Genomic DNA, 17,627 nt, shown 5'->3' with positions numbered 1-17,627 from the left:
AATTTACAAGAAGAGCTTGAAACCAAAAGGAGACATGCATCGCACGTGGTCAGCGCACCTTTACTTAAGGCAAAACTTCAGAGGGATATACGATGAAGGATAAAAAATAAAGTCGCCAAAATATATCGATACTTGAACCAATTCACCACTCTGCATTGTGTCTGACAAATATGACAGTGTACAGAAGTGCACCTGTGTGATGAAGTAATAACTTTTATTCAAGGCGTGCTATTATTAGCAAATGAAATTCTATTTGAATTGACATCCATCATTTCTTTATATTTTACTTGGAAAATTAAATGAATTTATTTAATCACAGGAATGGTTGACTCAAGGTTCTTTATATTTTAAGACCCAACAACAATACAGAGAAAACCCCAATAATCAGACCACCACCTATGAGCAAGCACTTGGCGACAGTGGGAAGGAAAAACTCAATTTTAACAGGAAGAACCAGGCAGCCATCAGCTTTAACCAGTTGGGGAAAATAGGTACAGCAATTCATTGAAACGTGCAAACACACATGTAAATAAGAGGCAAAATGAGCTGAAAGTTAATATTTGGAATGACCCCATTACATAGTAGCACATAGTAGTGGTGTGGCATTTAATATGTCACACCGCTTTTTGAATGTGTAATATATTTAATATGTAACTTTTTACCTATATGCACTGTTAGGCACTGTTGTATTCTTCAGGTCATTTAAAAGTCTATTCATCACCAAAACTGGCACAGAAGATTTAGTTATTTGAACATTTTTTTAGATTTTGGACTCCAGTACTTTATAAAATTTACACATATACATTTTTTACAAATAAAAATGGAAACAAAAAAAGAGAAAAATCATTGGATAATGGACAGGACTAAACATCCTTTCCTACTAGTCGCCTAACAAAGAAAAAATATACTTGGTTGTATTTTGTATATTCCCTCAGAAAATGTTGGATTGACTTTTTGTTTTTAGTTTAGTAAATGCAAGAGTCGATATCTGAGGCGACTGAAAGATAACAAAATCTAACAGTGGGGTGTGATGCTGTGGATATATGGTAATGAAATAAATAAGCAAAAAAAAATGCTGATACTGGTCTAAAGCAGCTGATTTATTTACTTGCACACTTATTCGTCCTATTGCAAACTATAAGTTTTTCCATTTATTTACTTGACAATCCTTCCATAATTTATTATTTGTATGGAAACAATCTCCAGATCACACAGAGCTGATGGTTAGTCAGTGGCCTCAGGGCATTAACAAAGACCTAATTAACTTTGTGGGGCAGGAAACATGATGCAGCTATCAGGTGAAAACACAGCAGGGTCCACTTTACAACAGGAAAGCGCTTTCTTGTTACTGATCTCACGTGAACTTGTTGACCCTCAATGAACTTCCACTGTTTGTTTAAAAACAGTGATTCTTGTGAATCTGAGTTCAGAAACCGTGACAGGCTCAGCTCATGAAACATAAAATCTCTTCATTATTTTAACAAAGTTTCAAGAAATGCAAAGCGTGTTTCTATTATTAACATGTTGAAATATGAAACAATGTGAGTAATGTGAGGAGGTTTGTAGAGAGCTCAAAGTAGCTTATCAAAAAGGCCCTTCCTGCCCACACAGTTATTTAAATTAGACTTCTCAGTGTGATGTGCTTCAAGTTCACCGTATGATTGGAAAGTCTTTAGAGCAGTGTTAACAGAGGACTGAGGGAATATCGGTGGACTTTAAAAAAAAGAAAGGAACAGTTGCATTTCCTTCATAACTGATTTGTTTAATTACATAAAAACAACCAAGCTAAGCTTTGTCTGACCTGGTGGAGAGGTGCAGCTTGATCAAAGAAAGAAGCCATTAGCTGTTGAGACAGAGCTTTCTTTAACATTTTGACTCAGGGAAAATCTTCCCATGGGGTCCCCTCAGAAGTAGTCAGAGTTAACATAATCACTTATATAAACCAAAGCTTTGACCTTGGCTGAGGTAGAACAAGCGTGATCATTTCACCCTCTGTTCAGTGGTCCACCTGGGAAGGATGGGATGAATAAGGGCAGTGACACTGGTTCAGATTTCACAGGATCCATTTCAAGAGAGCAAAACCTTCCGGTACAAAAGAATCACTTTTACTCTATCTCATTGAGATACCGCTGATGAGCTTCATTGTCAGCATTTCTCTCACACAGTTTCCTTCTGACCCCTTTCTCAAGTTCAAGAAGTTTTGAAAAGAGGACGTCAGCCGTTTCACCATCAATATCCATCTGAGACGTGAACACAAAGCAGAGAAAACCTGAATTAAGTTAAAAGCAACACATCACACAAATACCATCTGCTACTCTAAAAAACGCTCTGTAACACAGGCCTGAGCACTTTCTCTGTGGAATACAGGGCTCTCGTTACTCACCTGTCGTGGCTCGGTGTAGTTTGTCCCAAGCCCTGATGTTAAACTATGATACTTTGCTCTGGGATCCAGAGATTCTGGCTTTTGCAGAAACAGCCAGTGCTGTGAGCAGAAACACCAGGCCATGAATCTGGGTTCACAGAGCCTTTACAGTGCAAATATTCAAATGATTGTAATAATTTTCAAATGGAAATACCAGTGCCTCTGCTCCATTGTACGGTGTAAGGGTGAAAGTGTTGGTGAAGATCCTAATCTGTTTTGCACAATTAGAAAATACATGAACGTGAGTCTTTTCATACGTAACTGTGGTTACGTTAAAAGATAAAAATAAAATAAGTTACCACTTACCAACCACATGATGGGCATGATTAGAGTCCAGAAGGAGGAGGGGAGGATACCATAGGTCAAATTAGTCATCACCAGTCCTGGGCAGACTACTGAGGAGAACAGACCCTGTCACAAGACAGAAAGAATTTATAAATCACAGTGACCTCGTAAGAGTTTCACAAAGCTTGCAGTGATAGTTACCGCACTGACATCAGAGTACGTGACAGACAAACCTGGCCGTTCATGCGCCTGTTAAGAGCCACGCTGAGCATGTCTGAAGCGTATTTGGAGGAGCTGTAGGGCTCCGTCCCTTTTCTGTGCTGAATGTCATCCATGCTGAAGGCAGACCGGCGGGCATTACTCGAAGAGGTCCACACTACCCTGGACGTATGACCTGTCTGACACAGCAGAGGCTCCAGCTCCCGGATCTGGAAAACCAGGAGAGAATTATATCAGGTCCAAGGTGGAAGTGCACAGTAAGGAGTGATGTAGGAGGGGTGCATGAATCACTGATTTAAGCAGGCCAGCATAAGAATATATGGATCAGCCTGAGGCAGGCATTAATAATTCACTGTGTTAGCCAAATCAAATATTCATTTTATAAAATTTTGTAAGAGAATAAAAAGCAAAAGATATTTTATCTTTAAAATTATTATTTTATTTTTAGCAATCTATGATGGATGCTTCACTACTACATGGTGATCCTACAATCCTAATGACACATTTATTATGCTAATTAAATAATAATTTATAATAATTCAAACATCAGGAACAAAACTTGCAAGAAAGAACAAGTTCAAAACATTAAAAACTACATCACACTTATTGGCCACTTTATTAGAGACACCCGCTCAACTGCATGTTTGCCCAAATATCATATTAACCAATCCCATAGAATCACCTCAATGCATTACAAATTTGGTCAAAACAACCTGCTGAAGACAGATATTCAAAGCTTTAATAGGTGCCTTTTGGTTTGGAGAGACAAAAACTGGGTTAAACAAACATATTGTTTACATTGCTGCACTAAGCAATGCAACTAAGAGCAACACAAACAGCAACAAAGTTTGTAGCTGACTTTCTGTGTCAAACACATCCGCATATTAAAGTCAGTATCCTGAAGTTTATTTATGCTACTGTAGGTTAAAAGACATATGTATGTATGTATGTGTGTGTGTGTGTGTGTGTGTGTGTGTGTGTGTGTGTGTGTGTGTGTGTGTGTGTGTGTGTGTTTGTGGTGTACCAGGACAAAATGACCAAACAGGTTAGTGGCAAAAACTTCCTGTAGGCCATCTGAGTTGAGGTGGTCTTGTTGAGTCAAGAGACCCTCTGCTGTTGCAAACATGTTGATGACATTTCTGCAGTGGGGAAGGTACACTCTTATAGAGCAGCAAAGACAGCTTGAATGTATCCAATATCAAACAAAACAAAACAAAGAAATCATAAACTGGCTTTAGAAATGTACCTGGAAAATAAACCCTTAAAAAAAGCTCTGATGTCCACTTGTGGATTGGGCATAATTCCAGCATTTAGATAGAGAAAGTCAATTCTGTTGTATCTGGAAACACACGAATGTGTATTAAAGGTTAAGCTATCAGTTCCTTATTTGTAGTTCATATCACAAAGAGAACAATCACCAGTGTGATGACGTCAGCACGCGGCATCAAACATCTCTCACCTGGACTTGACCACCTTAGCAGCCTCGAGCACCGACTCCACAGAGCCCACGTCGAGCTGTAGTAAGTCCACATGGGCACCGGCGTGAGAGGTGAGGAGGGCGCTGCGGGCGGCCTCTGCCCGCTGCATGTTCCTGCAGGCCAGACACAGCCGGAGCTGTGTGTCCTCAGTGAGAAGCCTTTCACACAAAGCCAAGCCGATGCCGCTGCAGACAGATGGCAGACAAACACAGCCGTGCACTCGTATTAACAAACTTTCCCTGAACAACTGAGAGATTACCTCACAGATGAAGTAAAGCAAACTGTAAACATAGTCTGGAGTCACGTTATTGGAGAAGAGATAATGAAAAAGGATTTTCAAGTGACGTGAAGCTTCCATTTTCATGTACTGTTAATTATGGTCTTTGTTTCCGAAGTGATATTTAGTGGATAAGTTAACTAGTGTGTGGAACGTGAGGGGGGGAAAAGGAACATATACAAGTGTTCTGTTTCGTCTCTTTTATAGCTGTATGTTAAGTAAAGGGTTACAGGAAGCAGTTATTATATCTCGACATAAAGCTGTAAACCTGAAGAAACAGCTAGTCTCACAGGGAAGCAGACTTATTTCCACTAGTAATCTATTCTTGAGCTTTAGACTCTAATGCTGAATGATGTTATCCTAAAGGTTTCCCTTTATAAATACAGTCTAGCAATTGCATAAGTATACTTTAGACATCAATACTATACAACTACAGTTGTAAGCAAGCAAATGTGGGGTGATTTTGACAGTTTCCTCACATGCAGTCAACCAGTATGGAGAATCTGGACATCATCGAAAGAATTATACCCCCCGGGACTCGCTTTTAGAGCCCATATAAGTAACATATACAACTAGACAACAACTGTTTGGAAGAGCATCTACATGGATCGATGAAGTCAGAATACTGTAAAGAAACCACTACTGAGGAAGACCAATATGAAGAGAACTGGTTTGGCTATGAGACAAAAGAATAGCCACAGCGGACTGACTGTGGTGAACAGTCAGTACGCTGTTCACCACAGTCGTGGTGCTGAGCTGGGTTTCCACATCCATTTACTCAGGAGGATGGTGTCAAAGTTTGTGAAAGGAGTTTGATGCGAGTCGATAAGTCTGTGAAGGTCACTTCTGTCTGATGATGGTGATACTGAGGTGTGTGGTTGAGGATATACTGACCTTTCTGTCAGTAAGAGCTGAGTTTTTGGTGACGTTAGCTGCTGTTAGACTCTGTTAGTTGTTGTTAGCTGGCGTTAGTGTTGGACTTAGTAAGTAAAATTTATTTATATAGCGCTTTTCACAGATAAAAAAAATCACAAAGTGCTTTACAACACAGAAAATGGAAATATAAAACAATATAACAGTAAATAAAACAGCAAATAAAACAATGTAATATAATAAAACTATAAAAACAGCATAAGAGGAAATTAATCAAATGCTTTTCTAAATAAAAATGTCTTCAGCTGTTTTTTAAAAGAGTCAATGGAGTCCGTGCAGCGTAGAGACAGTGGAAGAGAATTCCACAAATGTGGTGCCACCGTCTGAAAGGCCCGATCACCACGAGTTTTAAAACGAGTGCGTGGTACCACCAGCAGTCTCTGATCTAATGACCTTAAAGCTCGAGAAGATGAATGTGGTTTCAGCAGGTCAGACAAATATTGAGGAGCTTGACCATGTAGGGCCCTAAAGGTTAGAACTAAAATTTTAAAATGAAACCTAAAACTTACAGGCAACCAGTGAAGGGAGGCTAAAACTGGAGTAATATGATACTTGGTAATAATCTATCATATCAAGTGAGAATGTAATCAAACTGGTTATCAGAGGAAAAGTGTGATTTTTAGGACACTTGAGGCCAACATTAGCTGCTCCGGGGACAGGATAGTCGCATGTCTGATCGGCTGATAATAAGAAACTGTGACAATATCGGGAATAAATGAGCATGTTTACACATGTTTCCGTGTTTAAGAGCCCTGACTTCAGTTCGGGAGATGAGGCTTCAGGTGAGGATGATGTTTTTGTCAGATGCTGGTCGCCTTGTTTGTTTCCTTCATGTCTCTGCTTCTTTGGTTAGGAAAACCCCTTTGCAGACGATAAAACATATCGTTAGCTTCATAGCATAATTGCCTAAGTCATTTGACTAAGTCAATGACTTAGGCAATTATGCTATGAAGCTAACGATATGTATCATCCCTTATATCTTGAGTTTGAAGGTACAGACACAAATTGAAATTTCCCTTCACGGCATGCAAATTCCTACGAGACCGCTTCAGAGTGGTCAGCCACTGTATTCAATATGACATTCCAAGTTCATGAGAACGCATCAATTTGCCGAAAGATGCAAAAGATGAATCAATGCATATTCATGAGTACGACATTCTTTTTTAGTTTTAACTTGTGACACACATACATTACATTTGAATATATGTGCTAGTGAAACATTATTACAGAGTAAGAAAGACAGCTTATGAAAGATTTAGAGGCCTTTAATCTCTCGCTGTATGAACCTACAGTATGTCTTTTACTAAGACGCACTGATACAGTTCATAGGTGGTACTTTGTAGTGTAACTAACTATTGCAATAACCTCCATTACCGAAAACAGGTTATACTTGAACAAGTCCAACATGTTTTTTGAAACTCATTGTTTAAAATGAAGAGTAGAAGTCCCGAACAGCATCTTCTAGCTAACAGCACCCGGTGTCCGTATGAACCGTTATAAAACAGTTTTAGCGGACTTACCTGTTGGCACCCGTTACGATGACGACTTTTTCCATGCCTGAGCGGAATGAGCAGCGGCTGTAGAGGAAGCAGACACCGGGGGCAAATTTTCAAACCTGCTGTATTCACCGGGGACGTTCAGCCCCTCGTCCGATGCCGTTGAAAACAGTCAGCCTATTGCTTAGGCAGCTGCGTGGTGTGATTGGATGTCAACAAACAGCTGGCCAATCAGATTTCACTACAGAGAGCGAGGTGGTCCAAAACGATTAAAGAGCGCAACGGTTGAAAGTACAGCCGTGTTAGCAACCCCAGCAGGCTAAAAAGTATCAAACTTATCGTATATTAAAAACCAAAGATACAAACGAAGGATAATAATAGCATTTCTTCTTTATTTACAGGTATCCTTGGTCCAACAGGCGTTAAAACGTTGTTCTTTGCTATTTCCCCCACTATGTACAATAAATTCATTTCTGAAAAAGGACATAAACATGTTTATAAAAAATCTACATCAGCTTCTGCATACGAAAGCACAATCTCATCAGGAAAACGTTTTCCCTCATGACAAAATTCAAATATAAAAGACAAAAACACAAAACAGTGCTCACATAATAAATGTGCAATAGGATTAGATATATGATGGAAAAGAAAAGGGAGGGGGGATATTATTGCATAAATAGACAGCATAACAAATCATAAGAAAATAATAAATACACAGAGGTCTGAATGCACTGTACGAATAGAACTATCTGCATTATATCTACAATAGGAGGCTATATTTAAGTGTAGTCTGTACCTTCACATATCTCTCCATTTAGAGCATAATTTTTGAGAAGCAGGCATTGACAAAAAAGTGAATATTTTATGGGTCTGACTCCAAATAAATGAATCTAAACCAAAGGAAGCAACCGAGACCCTGCACAGCACAGTGGAACGATACATCTCCTCTGCTACGCCAGGCTCTCTAACAGCTGAGAGTGTATCTCCTGAAAGCTCGGCCGCTGCTTGGCGTTTCTCCTCCAGCAGCTTAGCATGAGATCCTTGTAAATTCTGTCAGGACAACAGGGAGGCTTCGGCAGGTACACCTGGTAGGATGAAGCACAATACTCTCAATACAGTATTATGAGTATTATAAGTGTTACAAGACACATCTACATACATATCTGAGAACTATTACATCCTAAAATCCTCCACAGTGGCACTCAGGAGGACTGTCAGGTACAGTGGTGTGAAGCTCACCTGTTTGCCCTGTTCCCTGAAGAACTCTCCTGTGTTTTCAATGACCTGCTCGTCAGAGAGCTGGGAGTACGGCTGCTCCTTACACAGAGTGAGAATTTCCCACAGAGTCACCCCGAAGGCCCACACGTCACTAGCCATAGTGAACTTACCCTGAGGAAAAAAAAGATCATAGACAGATTGGTATAAATTTAAAGCTTAAAAATTCTAAATTAAAATGTATAAAATATTTAAAATTGATCTGCTGTCACCTCTGTATAGAACTTATACTAACCTTTTAAATATATGTGGATTAGCAATAATCGTAGAACAATAAAAAACCCAATAAAACTGTAGTGGAATGTCAGATTTCCCTTAGTCTATAAATAACGGATAAATGGAGGCGATAATGTCCCAAATCCATAGATTACTCACTAGTAGGATGCTCTCCCATGACATCCAGCGAATGGGCAGTACAGCTCGGCCCTGGATCCGGTAGTAGCCCCCTCTATAAAGGTTCCGACTCATGCCGAAATCAGCGATCTTTATGGTGTATTTCTTACCCACCAGGCAGTTGCGGGTTGCCAGATCACGGTGGACAAAGTTAAGAGAGGACAAATACTTCATACCAGATGCAATCTGCACTGCCATGCCGATCAGCGTGGTGTAACTAAGAGAGAGAAAATAAATAGTGTGAGCTAAGTGGCTCTTTGTGTCATTTCCCTGATGATCATTTCAATTACATGTGAATTACACCTACCTGACCATGGTCTTCCCCTCCGTCTCCTCTTGTTCGATCTCATCTTCATCAGCGGCCTTTAGTCTGAGATTGCAGAGGAACTGGTTTAGGTCACCATTTTCCATGTACTCAGTGATCATGCACAGAGGATCTGTGTCCACACACACTGCCAGCAGACGGACGATGTTGGGGTCCCTCAGACGAGACATGATTCGGATCTCCTTCAGGAAGTCATTCCTGCAGAACGACAGGGTCACGTAATCTACAACTTGATTGGCAACTGAATGAAAAGCCGTACCAGTACATCTCTGTAAAAGTTTCTTTTACCTTGCGTTCTTGTTGGCATCTTCCCGCAGTGTTTTAACAGCAACAAGCAGAGGGGACTCATTGTTTCCCTCTATGGACAAATCCTCACCCAAAAAGTCCTGCATGCCCTCTGCCTCGCACAAGTGGACCTGTTTAGAGGAGCACTTTGTCAGTTCATCATCCACTTGGCATCCCTCGAAACCATCTGTTTAATACCACTAAGTGTTTCCTATCTGGCAGCATGTAGTGATTTCATAGTCTGCTGCTTTTACCAGGCAGCAAGCGCTGTCATTGAATTTTATAAATGATAGCTATAAAGTTACAACAGCATAATGGCGGCGAAGAGAAAATGAGTTTAAAGCCCTTAAAGCATCTCCAGCAAACATTAGAGCTACTGGGCATACTTCTCCAAACTGGCCCTCTCCCAGTTTCTCCTTGAAGGTGAGCTTCTGTCTGGGGAACTCCCTCATGGATGAATCTGTGCCAGCAAAGAAATTCATGTTGACAGCTGTGATGGAGTAGATGCTGTTGTCCGAAGACTCCTGCAGACTGATGATATCTGCCTCAGCATAGTGGGGGGCACCATCGGAGCCTCCGGCTGCAAAGGCTCTGCAGGGGGTACTCGATTCTTATTTGGAAAAGAAAAGACGGAGGATGGGACGTGTCGCTGTAGCTGACCTCCAAAGATGTTCACTTATTTCCTTTAGACAGCTTACCGAGGCGTTCAGTGGACTGAGAAAACTCGGGCAGTTTCCGGATGAGACGTGAGGGCTCCTGGTAGTCGGCACAGAGGGGGAAGATTCTTTCATAGGTGGAGTTGGAGGTCGAGCCACTCTCACTGGAGAGAGACGAGTGGTGGAAGGAGAAGGCCCGTGTCTGGATGGCGAGACGAGCCGTGAGCTCGTCATCCAGCATGCGACGAGATGCCTGAAGATGCAAGAGAGAAGCAGTTGGTATCTGCGGTGTTTTTACAACGTGAAAGTCTTGAGAGGTTTTGCAGGACATCAGTGTTGTCATGTGATGATATAAGAAGAAACTGACATGGAGGGAAAGGAAAGCTCTGGTGCTTTTGATAATGACGTCTTTTTTTCATATAATATCTGAAGCCAAAAAACCCCCAAAGAAACCCAAAAGAACGTAGCAGTAAAAATGCTGATTTGAGTATAGATCACCTTATCGCCTTCTTGAGTCTACTTCTTGTTTACCTTTGTTCTATATTTTTAAAATTTGGGAACAAATTTAAGTTTGCCAACTAATTATGAATGATGTTTTTGTGCATCCAGGGTTCAGTGCACACGTCACACCATATGATCAGTTGTGGATGTTGAATCATTACTGTAAGTTCAAATAACTAAAATTGATTAAATGATTTTAAAATAAATTTTTTTCTCACCTTCTCCAGCATCTTTTGCCAGACCTGTCGCCACAGGATAATGACAATGATGGCCAATAGGATGGCTATAATGGCCACCAAACAGCCAATCAGGATCCTTGTATTGCTGTCATCCACTTTATGTGTAGGATCATCCCCTAACAAACCACATTAGAGTTGGATGTTGACATGAATTTAATGTAATTCATTACAGATCAAATTCTAAAATAATTAAATTTTTTTCAAACATAATGCTTTTGTTTTTCATTATATTTTATAAGAAACCGGCCATTTATTCTAACAATAATCAGTAATTCTTGCTATTATCAGCAGGGGGCAGTGTTGAGCCAGGAGAAATTTAGGTCATGCAACCTTTTAAAGCATTAGAAGTCCAACCACATCTAAAATAAGGTGCATTACACGATCAAGGAAATATAAAAACAGATTTTTACATGAAATCAAAATCAAACAGTAACAACACATTCATGTCTTCTTCTATCTCATATTTTACCCTATAATCAAAAATGAAAACAGTGACTTAAATAAGAAAATATCAGAAGATGTTTGGCTGCTCACCTGGTAATATTTTTGTCGGGTGTCCATGCTTGCGAGGAGCCATTGATGTATTGTACACTGCTGAGCCTGTAATTGAAAGAAATAAAGGTGGTGGGACACGGCACATGCTCCCTTTAGATTATTGAATTAAAGTCTCTAAAGCAAAGGCTACACCTGATCTTTGCTTTTCTTTTTCTTTTTACCTGACTGGAAGGCCACCTCACTGAACAGCATCCAAAGGTCACTGAAGTGGAAGCGGCATTTAATGGTGCTGGCTGTGCGGTCCCCGAGGGGCACCGTGATAAAACGAGTGCTTTGGCTCACACGATCAACAGCAGGCCTGAAGGTCACCGGGTCTGCCTCCCACTCTGATCCTGACCGAAAGTAACAAGTAACCTGCCTGAACATCCTCACCCCTCGGCTAAACATGTTGTTGCAGTGAACCTGCGAAGGTGAGATGTGGAAGTATAAGAAAAGCATGATTAAAGTACTTAAATAGTCTGTTATTATTCTGCAGCCCTTACCGACCTGGCAGTTCTCTCTGTCTCTCTCTTTTTTTTTACTTAAAAGTGCTCAAAATAGTCAGAGCCCGACTGAGATGATGGTGCAGGAGAAGGTGTAGCCATGACTAATCTGTCTAGCTGTGCAGTAGCAGAAATATCATTCATCTTACATCTCTGATCTCTTGCCACGGCACTTATCCACGAAGATCAGGCTAATTATACAGAAAATGTAATTTTTTTTCTTCCTCCAGCAAGGCTGTCCTGTTCTTTTTTTAATGCCCCAATAAATTTTACAGCAGCTGTAGAAGGTGGGTGCTTGCCCAGCATAGTGCAGAATAGCTCAATTCAGCAAAGTGTTAGCTCTACAATTTCATCCCGCTCGCTTAAAATACCCCCTGCGCTGACTTCTTACCTTCATGGACGAGAAGTTTCGCACATGGTCGAACTCAAAGATCATCTCCACGTAACCTCTGGGGAAGCTCCTGTTGTTCCACCCTACATAGTCATAGCCAGGCCAAAAGTTGTAGCTGTGGCTGTGGAGAAAGTCGTCCAGACCCCAGGTGCCATCGGTCAGCTGGCCGAGCCCTTTCGTCAGCCTTGAGGAAGGATTTATGGTTGAGCTGAAGACAGAAATAGGGTTTTTTTAAGGTTTGCACATATGCTCATTTTTAAAATCCACAAATGTTGTTTTAGTTCAAAGAAAGTTTGTTAAACTCAGACCTTTCAGCTGATGCTCCATCGTACACAGAGTCATTGAAGAAGACATCCAGGCCTCTGTAGATCATTTGGTGTCCATCTGGAATGCTGTAGGACATCAGGCCATCTAAAGCAGGCAGGTCAAAGAGAACACGCAGCTGATTCAGTGTTTGCTCACATCATATTAATATATAAAGTGTAATGTAAAATATATCGTTTGGTTGAAGTTTCATGTTCCACTCTGAGTGTCATGACTAACCGAGCCATTCACAGCCGTAGAGCTCCACTCTCATACACACGATCATGGAGTGGTCGGTCACGGGCATAAAGCGGACAAAACGGGCAATGATGGGAGGCTCCAGGTCCTTCAGGACCACGTCATATGCATTACTGTTGCCTTCGATGATCTGGCAGAGGTGAGGAAAGATGTCTCATTTCCCACAAATACTCAAGTTGTTCGTGTTTCCCCATTTATAATAGTAAACAAGCACCTTTTACAATGCTTTTGAAACATGTTGCTAGCATTCAGTTAGAAGTGAACATTTGAAATATTAAAAACAAATGCTCATATATAGTATTTGATCTGTTAACATTTGATAAAAGATAAAATTTAAATGATTTTCAAATATACACAGTAGCTCAATTTTTCACTATCATGGACAATGTTAAACAAATTAAGATGATAAATAGCAGATTAGTATTACGTGTACACCTTATTTGAATCAGAAGAACACATCTTTACGTCTTTACACGCTCACCTGCCTTCCCTTTCTGTCATGCCAGCCCACCCAGCTGCTGCCGTCACGGCTGTACTTGATCCTGTATCGCTGGGCAAACTCATTACCCATGCCGTCGGCGTGCCGACCTTGGGTGCCCACGAGCGTGATGAAGTGCAGCGAGCGCAGGTCCACCTGGAGATACTCTTTGAGGCCGTCCGGCTCTGACATGATGTCAGGACACCAAGCCCCGTCACCGTCTCCGTTGTCAAAGTCAAGTCTGACGGTGAGCAGGAAAATAAATGGAAGAGTCGGTACCGGAAACCGAGGTCACAGAGTTCAGGTACACAAACACAGGGGAAAAGACATAAAGCGAGGAAAAATGTTACAAGATACGAACAGAGGAAAAAGCAGTGAGGAATAATGAAATTATATCCTATGTACCTGATTTTTCCTGTCTGAAAGAAATCATGTTTGCACACTTCCTGTTATTCCATGTTACCACTGAACACATTGTTAAAAGGCTCTAATTAGTTCACCAGTACATGATAGATAGACTAATCAGCCATAATTACTTTGTAGGGATTGTGATGCATTAGGCAGCAAATGAAGACTCAGTTGAAACTCATATTTTGGAAGCAGGAAAAGGGATCTAGGTGATATTGGATTGTAGCTTTGCCAGAACAAATACTCATACGCAGTGTTTCCGTATGCTTTGGTTTGGCAGCTGGTGAACCTGCAACAGAGCCTTGGATCCCCAGGGTTATACTTTAGGATCAAAGGCTGGTGTCAGTAATAGCAATAGAGCTACTGCAGTGCTGGCAACGATTGAACTACGTCGCAGACCATAAGCCACAGATCAGCCAGAGTACCCATGTAGACCCTACAACAGACAGTGAGTGCCAGAATCGGGCCATGAAGCAACCTGGAAAGAGAACTCATCTAATGAATGATGTTTTATTTTACATCACGCGGAAAGCCACGTGCATGCGTGTGTGTTGTTTACCAAGGGAAGAGATGGAAGCAGGGTACACTATGGGGACGGAGCCAGCCAGTGAAGCCAGCAAAGTTTTGCCATGAAACCTTGGGCCCCTGCGTTGATCTGGATGTTGCTTTCACACGTGAGATGCACGCTCATTCACTGCAGTGGCATTCGCTCATTTCCAAACAACATTGGAAAAAAAAATACTCAGCAGGGATTTGAAGAACATGGCGAAGAGTGTGGACTTCAAATCCCCTTGATCTCATTTCAAATAGATGTGATGAAGAATCAAATCTCAATGGAGACTTGATTTAAACCACTTAAAGAATCTGCTGCGAATAGACTGGAGCCTGATCCCACAGCACACCTCACACCAGGTCAGTACTACTACTACTGCTAATAATAGTGGTTGATTGCAGCATGCTACTTAAACATGCTTGCTGAAAGATGAAAGTATATTTTCTTAGGCTGAGTGAGATCATCTTATGAGAAAGAAAGTATTCTAAATATGTGCTATAACACTATTTACCCCTTACCCTCAACACAAGCCTGTTTGTGTCACTGCTCAGGAGCTTTGGAACGTTAAAAGATGAACTTCCATCATGAAATATATCAGCAATTCAACAAATACAAATCCATCTGGTGAATAACTTTAAATGTTTTGAGTAAAAGATAAACCAATTTAAAACAAAACTTGCTATGTTGGTTCAGACACAAAGTCTACGGTGCTTTTTTACTAAAAGAAGGCAGCAGTTAAGTTTAGGAAATTTATTCAAATTTAAAGAAACTGAGTTTAGGGATTATCCCTGACAAACTATAATCTCTACATCTAATGAGAGGAAGGAAAGTGGAGTATAAGAGCACAAACATGCCTTCCAAATCTTGCAGCGGTGGACTCAGACCAGTGGCTGGAAGCAGAGATGTCCTCATCCTGAATCTGCCCACCGGTCATACCAAGAGGATAGCGGCACATTTCTACAAGCACACGAAGCACACATACACATAAATGTCTGATGTGTTCTTTCATATGTGCGATATGGTTAAAGTCTTTCCACATATGAGGGTAATATAAGGTTACTTTTGCATAAAATCAATTTTAAAGCATTTTCTGGACTTTGAGTAGTTGACTGTAAGGTGGTCACAGCTCATCCCTTCCCCCTCTAGCCCTCTTCCTGCAGCCCTGCAAAGGCCTCTAAAGCCAAACAGAAGCGTCACTGTGTAGGTGCCAGTCTAAGCAAAATGAGAAGGGAGTGGTATTAGAGCTGCCCACTCTTCATTTTTCATCTTTTAAAATCATTTCTAGCATGAGAAACGCTTGAGTTTGAAAAGCCTGACTCCCTTTGTTCTTATGTTGTGCGTGTGGCGACGGGTTGACAAGCAGTGAAAAGAGATTACAGTCCTGCGTTGATACAAGTAAGACGCCATAACTGTAGAGTCAGTTGAGGGAGCAGAGTGACATTGTTTACTTCCCACCATCTCGACTTATATTTGAGTTTTAGTTAGAGCTCCGGCGAAATCCCTCACTCGGATTTTTAGAGAGCGGGCAAACAAGCGAGCCTTTGACTGTGAAAATATTCTAGGGAGGAAAGTGAAATGAGTTCATATGTGTAAGGGAGTGTGTTAGTAGGTGTGTGTGTGTGTGTGTGTGTGTGTGTGTGTGTGTGTGTGTGTGTGTGTGCATCACCTACAACTACGCCTACAAATTTTCTAACTTTTTTTTTCCACGAATTCTCCCCCTTGCCTGTGAAAGGTCTGCCTGTTTTGAAGATGTTTGCTTTCTTGACCAACAGCTAAACCGTACACACACACACACACACACACACACACACACACGCTTGCCTTCTGAGCCCACCCACCTCAACCTGCTTCCCTCCTCTCCATCTTGTCAACATGCTTGTCCCTCAGGAATATGAAATAGTTATTTTAAGCTTGAATATAACATATCCATACATCTGACTCTTACACTGCTTTGATCACACAATGAAGAAAATTAAAAAAGCACTCTGATTGGCTCATGCAGTCATGGCCACTGTTTCCAACTTAACTTAATAAAGATAAAGAGCGGGTATTTGTCAGCGTAGTGCCAGCGGGGTAAAGATAAACGTCTACCTGGGTTGACTTGAGATCTCACAGTGACAGCCTGCAGGAGAACGAAGGCGATCAATTTAACCTCCATGATCTTCAGTTTCATCTCACGGACGCCTGAAAGGAAGCTTGTGAAATCAGATAAACCAGTGTAAATTACTGTGTTACTTTTTCAAATATCCTCTCTGCAAATTCTCCTCAGAAAAGTCCGGGACTTGTAATTACATTTTGGATGTTTGGGATGAATTCAAAGGTTTCATTTACCACAACAGCATGTGCACAGAGATGCACGGTGGCATAATTTGCAACTCTGCCGTTACAAATTGCTCTATAATAGGAGACTATTAAAAGCCACAGCAACAAATGCCCACACAGACCTCTCTGTAACCCAGAGTCCTGCTCTTTCCCACGACAGTACGTAGTGCCTGTATTTTATTTAGCCTGTATGGACCACGTGAAGACGCGTGTCAGTGTCTGCTCAGAAACTGCACTTACTGTCACTGATGTGAAGCGTTAACCAAAATTTTTACAGTGGCAAAAATGCAGCAGGGCTTCTTTCAGACATAAATGTGAAGGGAAATGTAAAAAAACTGAATTTAACACACTGCGTAACACCAATGAAGTGAATCCCTGAGAGCCCTCATTCCAGTAGAGGCGTTTTTATAATCAGTGAGTAACTTTACAGTAACTGATTCCTTACTGAGTATCAGCCAGTTGCTACTTTTACTTGAACATAAGATTAATTAGTGAATGTCTTCCTTCATGTTGTCTCTCACTAAACTTAGGCAAGCTGACACTAAATTCCCTCAATGTCTACGTGGACATTTGAGTTAATAGCCACATATGTAAAAAAAGAAAAAAAAGAAAAAAATATACGTTTGACTTACTTTTGAACTTCAAAACAAACTGTTTTTCTCGGGAAATATTCCACATCTGTTGTGCGCCGATGCATTCAGGACCACAAGTTTGTGACCTCTGCCTCTGAAGGACTTCTTTCTGGAATAGCAAAGAGAGGGGAAAGGAGAGAGAGGAGAGGAAGAGACGCAGAAGGAAAGAGAGAGCGAGCGGAAACGAAGGCTGATGTAAGAGTCCTACTGGCCCGAGAAAAGAAAGAGAGAAAATAACACGCTTTGGGATTTTGAGGTGAGGCCAAAATCCCAGAATTCCACCTGATCCACAAATGGCTTCAATTATGGTGTATAGAGGCAGCTGAGAGCTGCAGTGGCAGCTTTCACCAAGAGCTGCTGACAGAAACAGGCTGGTGGTCATTTTCATGTGAAGATAAACTAGAACTGAAGGAGACGTGATGTTTGAGTAGGAAAAAAACCCCCTCAAACTGCTCTTACAT

The 17,627-nt window shown here is 41.1% G+C and overlaps 2 protein-coding genes across 3 annotated transcripts; both read right to left on the bottom strand.

Moving 5' to 3' along the window:
• Positions 1-1,079: 1,079 nt before the first annotated feature.
• On the bottom strand, positions 1,080-7,360 carry LOC113010628 (3-keto-steroid reductase-like). Its single transcript, XM_026149799.1, has 9 exons — positions 7,135-7,360; positions 4,386-4,589; positions 4,173-4,265; positions 3,951-4,065; positions 2,941-3,135; positions 2,729-2,833; positions 2,577-2,633; positions 2,384-2,482; positions 1,080-2,240 (listed from the first exon to the last, which is right to left on the bottom strand). Exons 1-9 carry the CDS (start codon positions 7,167-7,169, stop codon positions 2,106-2,108), a joined length of 1,038 nt encoding a protein of 345 aa, XP_026005584.1. The 5' UTR covers positions 7,170-7,360; the 3' UTR covers positions 1,080-2,105.
• Positions 7,361-7,442: 82 nt separating this feature from the next.
• On the bottom strand, positions 7,443-17,263 carry LOC113010576 (discoidin domain-containing receptor 2-like). 2 transcript variants are annotated; one of them, XM_026149699.1, is made up of 17 exons: positions 17,167-17,263; positions 16,304-16,407; positions 15,067-15,169; positions 13,255-13,492; positions 12,756-12,903; positions 12,521-12,623; positions 12,213-12,420; positions 11,501-11,741; positions 11,319-11,384; positions 10,764-10,900; positions 10,087-10,297; positions 9,775-9,998; positions 9,392-9,519; positions 9,086-9,301; positions 8,761-8,995; positions 8,350-8,499; positions 7,443-8,195 (listed from the first exon to the last, which is right to left on the bottom strand). In XM_026149699.1, the coding sequence occupies exons 1-17, from the start codon at positions 17,229-17,231 to the stop codon at positions 8,061-8,063; spliced, it is 2,712 nt and encodes a 903-aa protein (XP_026005484.1). In that variant the 5' UTR covers positions 17,232-17,263; the 3' UTR covers positions 7,443-8,060. The 2 variants fall into 2 exon arrangements, with proteins under 2 accessions (XP_026005484.1, XP_026005483.1); XM_026149698.1 differs by lacking the exons at positions 15,067-15,169; positions 16,304-16,407; positions 17,167-17,263 and having other exon boundaries at positions 13,255-13,572.
• Positions 17,264-17,627: the final 364 nt, after the last annotated feature.

The sequence above is a fragment of the Astatotilapia calliptera genome, chromosome 18, assembly GCF_900246225.1.
Source record: "Astatotilapia calliptera chromosome 18, fAstCal1.2, whole genome shotgun sequence".
Classification (NCBI taxonomy): Eukaryota; Metazoa; Chordata; class Actinopteri; order Cichliformes; family Cichlidae; genus Astatotilapia; species Astatotilapia calliptera.
Note: the sequence above shows the minus strand (reverse complement) of the source record. Positions and strands in the feature narration are given on the sequence as shown.

Coding starts and splice junctions, on each gene's coding strand:
- LOC113010628 (XM_026149799.1), bottom strand. CDS start 7,169: ATGGAAAAAGTCGTCATCGTAACGGGTGCCAACAG. Junction 4,590..7,134: donor ATCGTAACGGGTGCCAACAG/GTAAGTCCGCTA, acceptor ATCTGTCTGCAG/CGGCATCGGCTTGGCTTTGT. Junction 4,066..4,172: donor TTTAAGGGTTTATTTTCCAG/GTACATTTCTAA, acceptor TCCCCACTGCAG/AAATGTCATCAACATGTTTG.
- LOC113010576 (XM_026149699.1), bottom strand. CDS start 17,231: ATGCATCGGCGCACAACAGATGTGGAATATTTCCCGAGAAAAACAGTT. Junction 8,996..9,085: donor GAGGGGAAGACCATGGTCAG/GTAGGTGTAATT, acceptor TCTCTCTCTTAG/TTACACCACGCTGATCGGCA. Junction 8,500..8,760: donor CATGGGAGAGCATCCTACTA/GTGAGTAATCTA, acceptor TTTTTTCCTCAG/GGTAAGTTCACTATGGCTAG.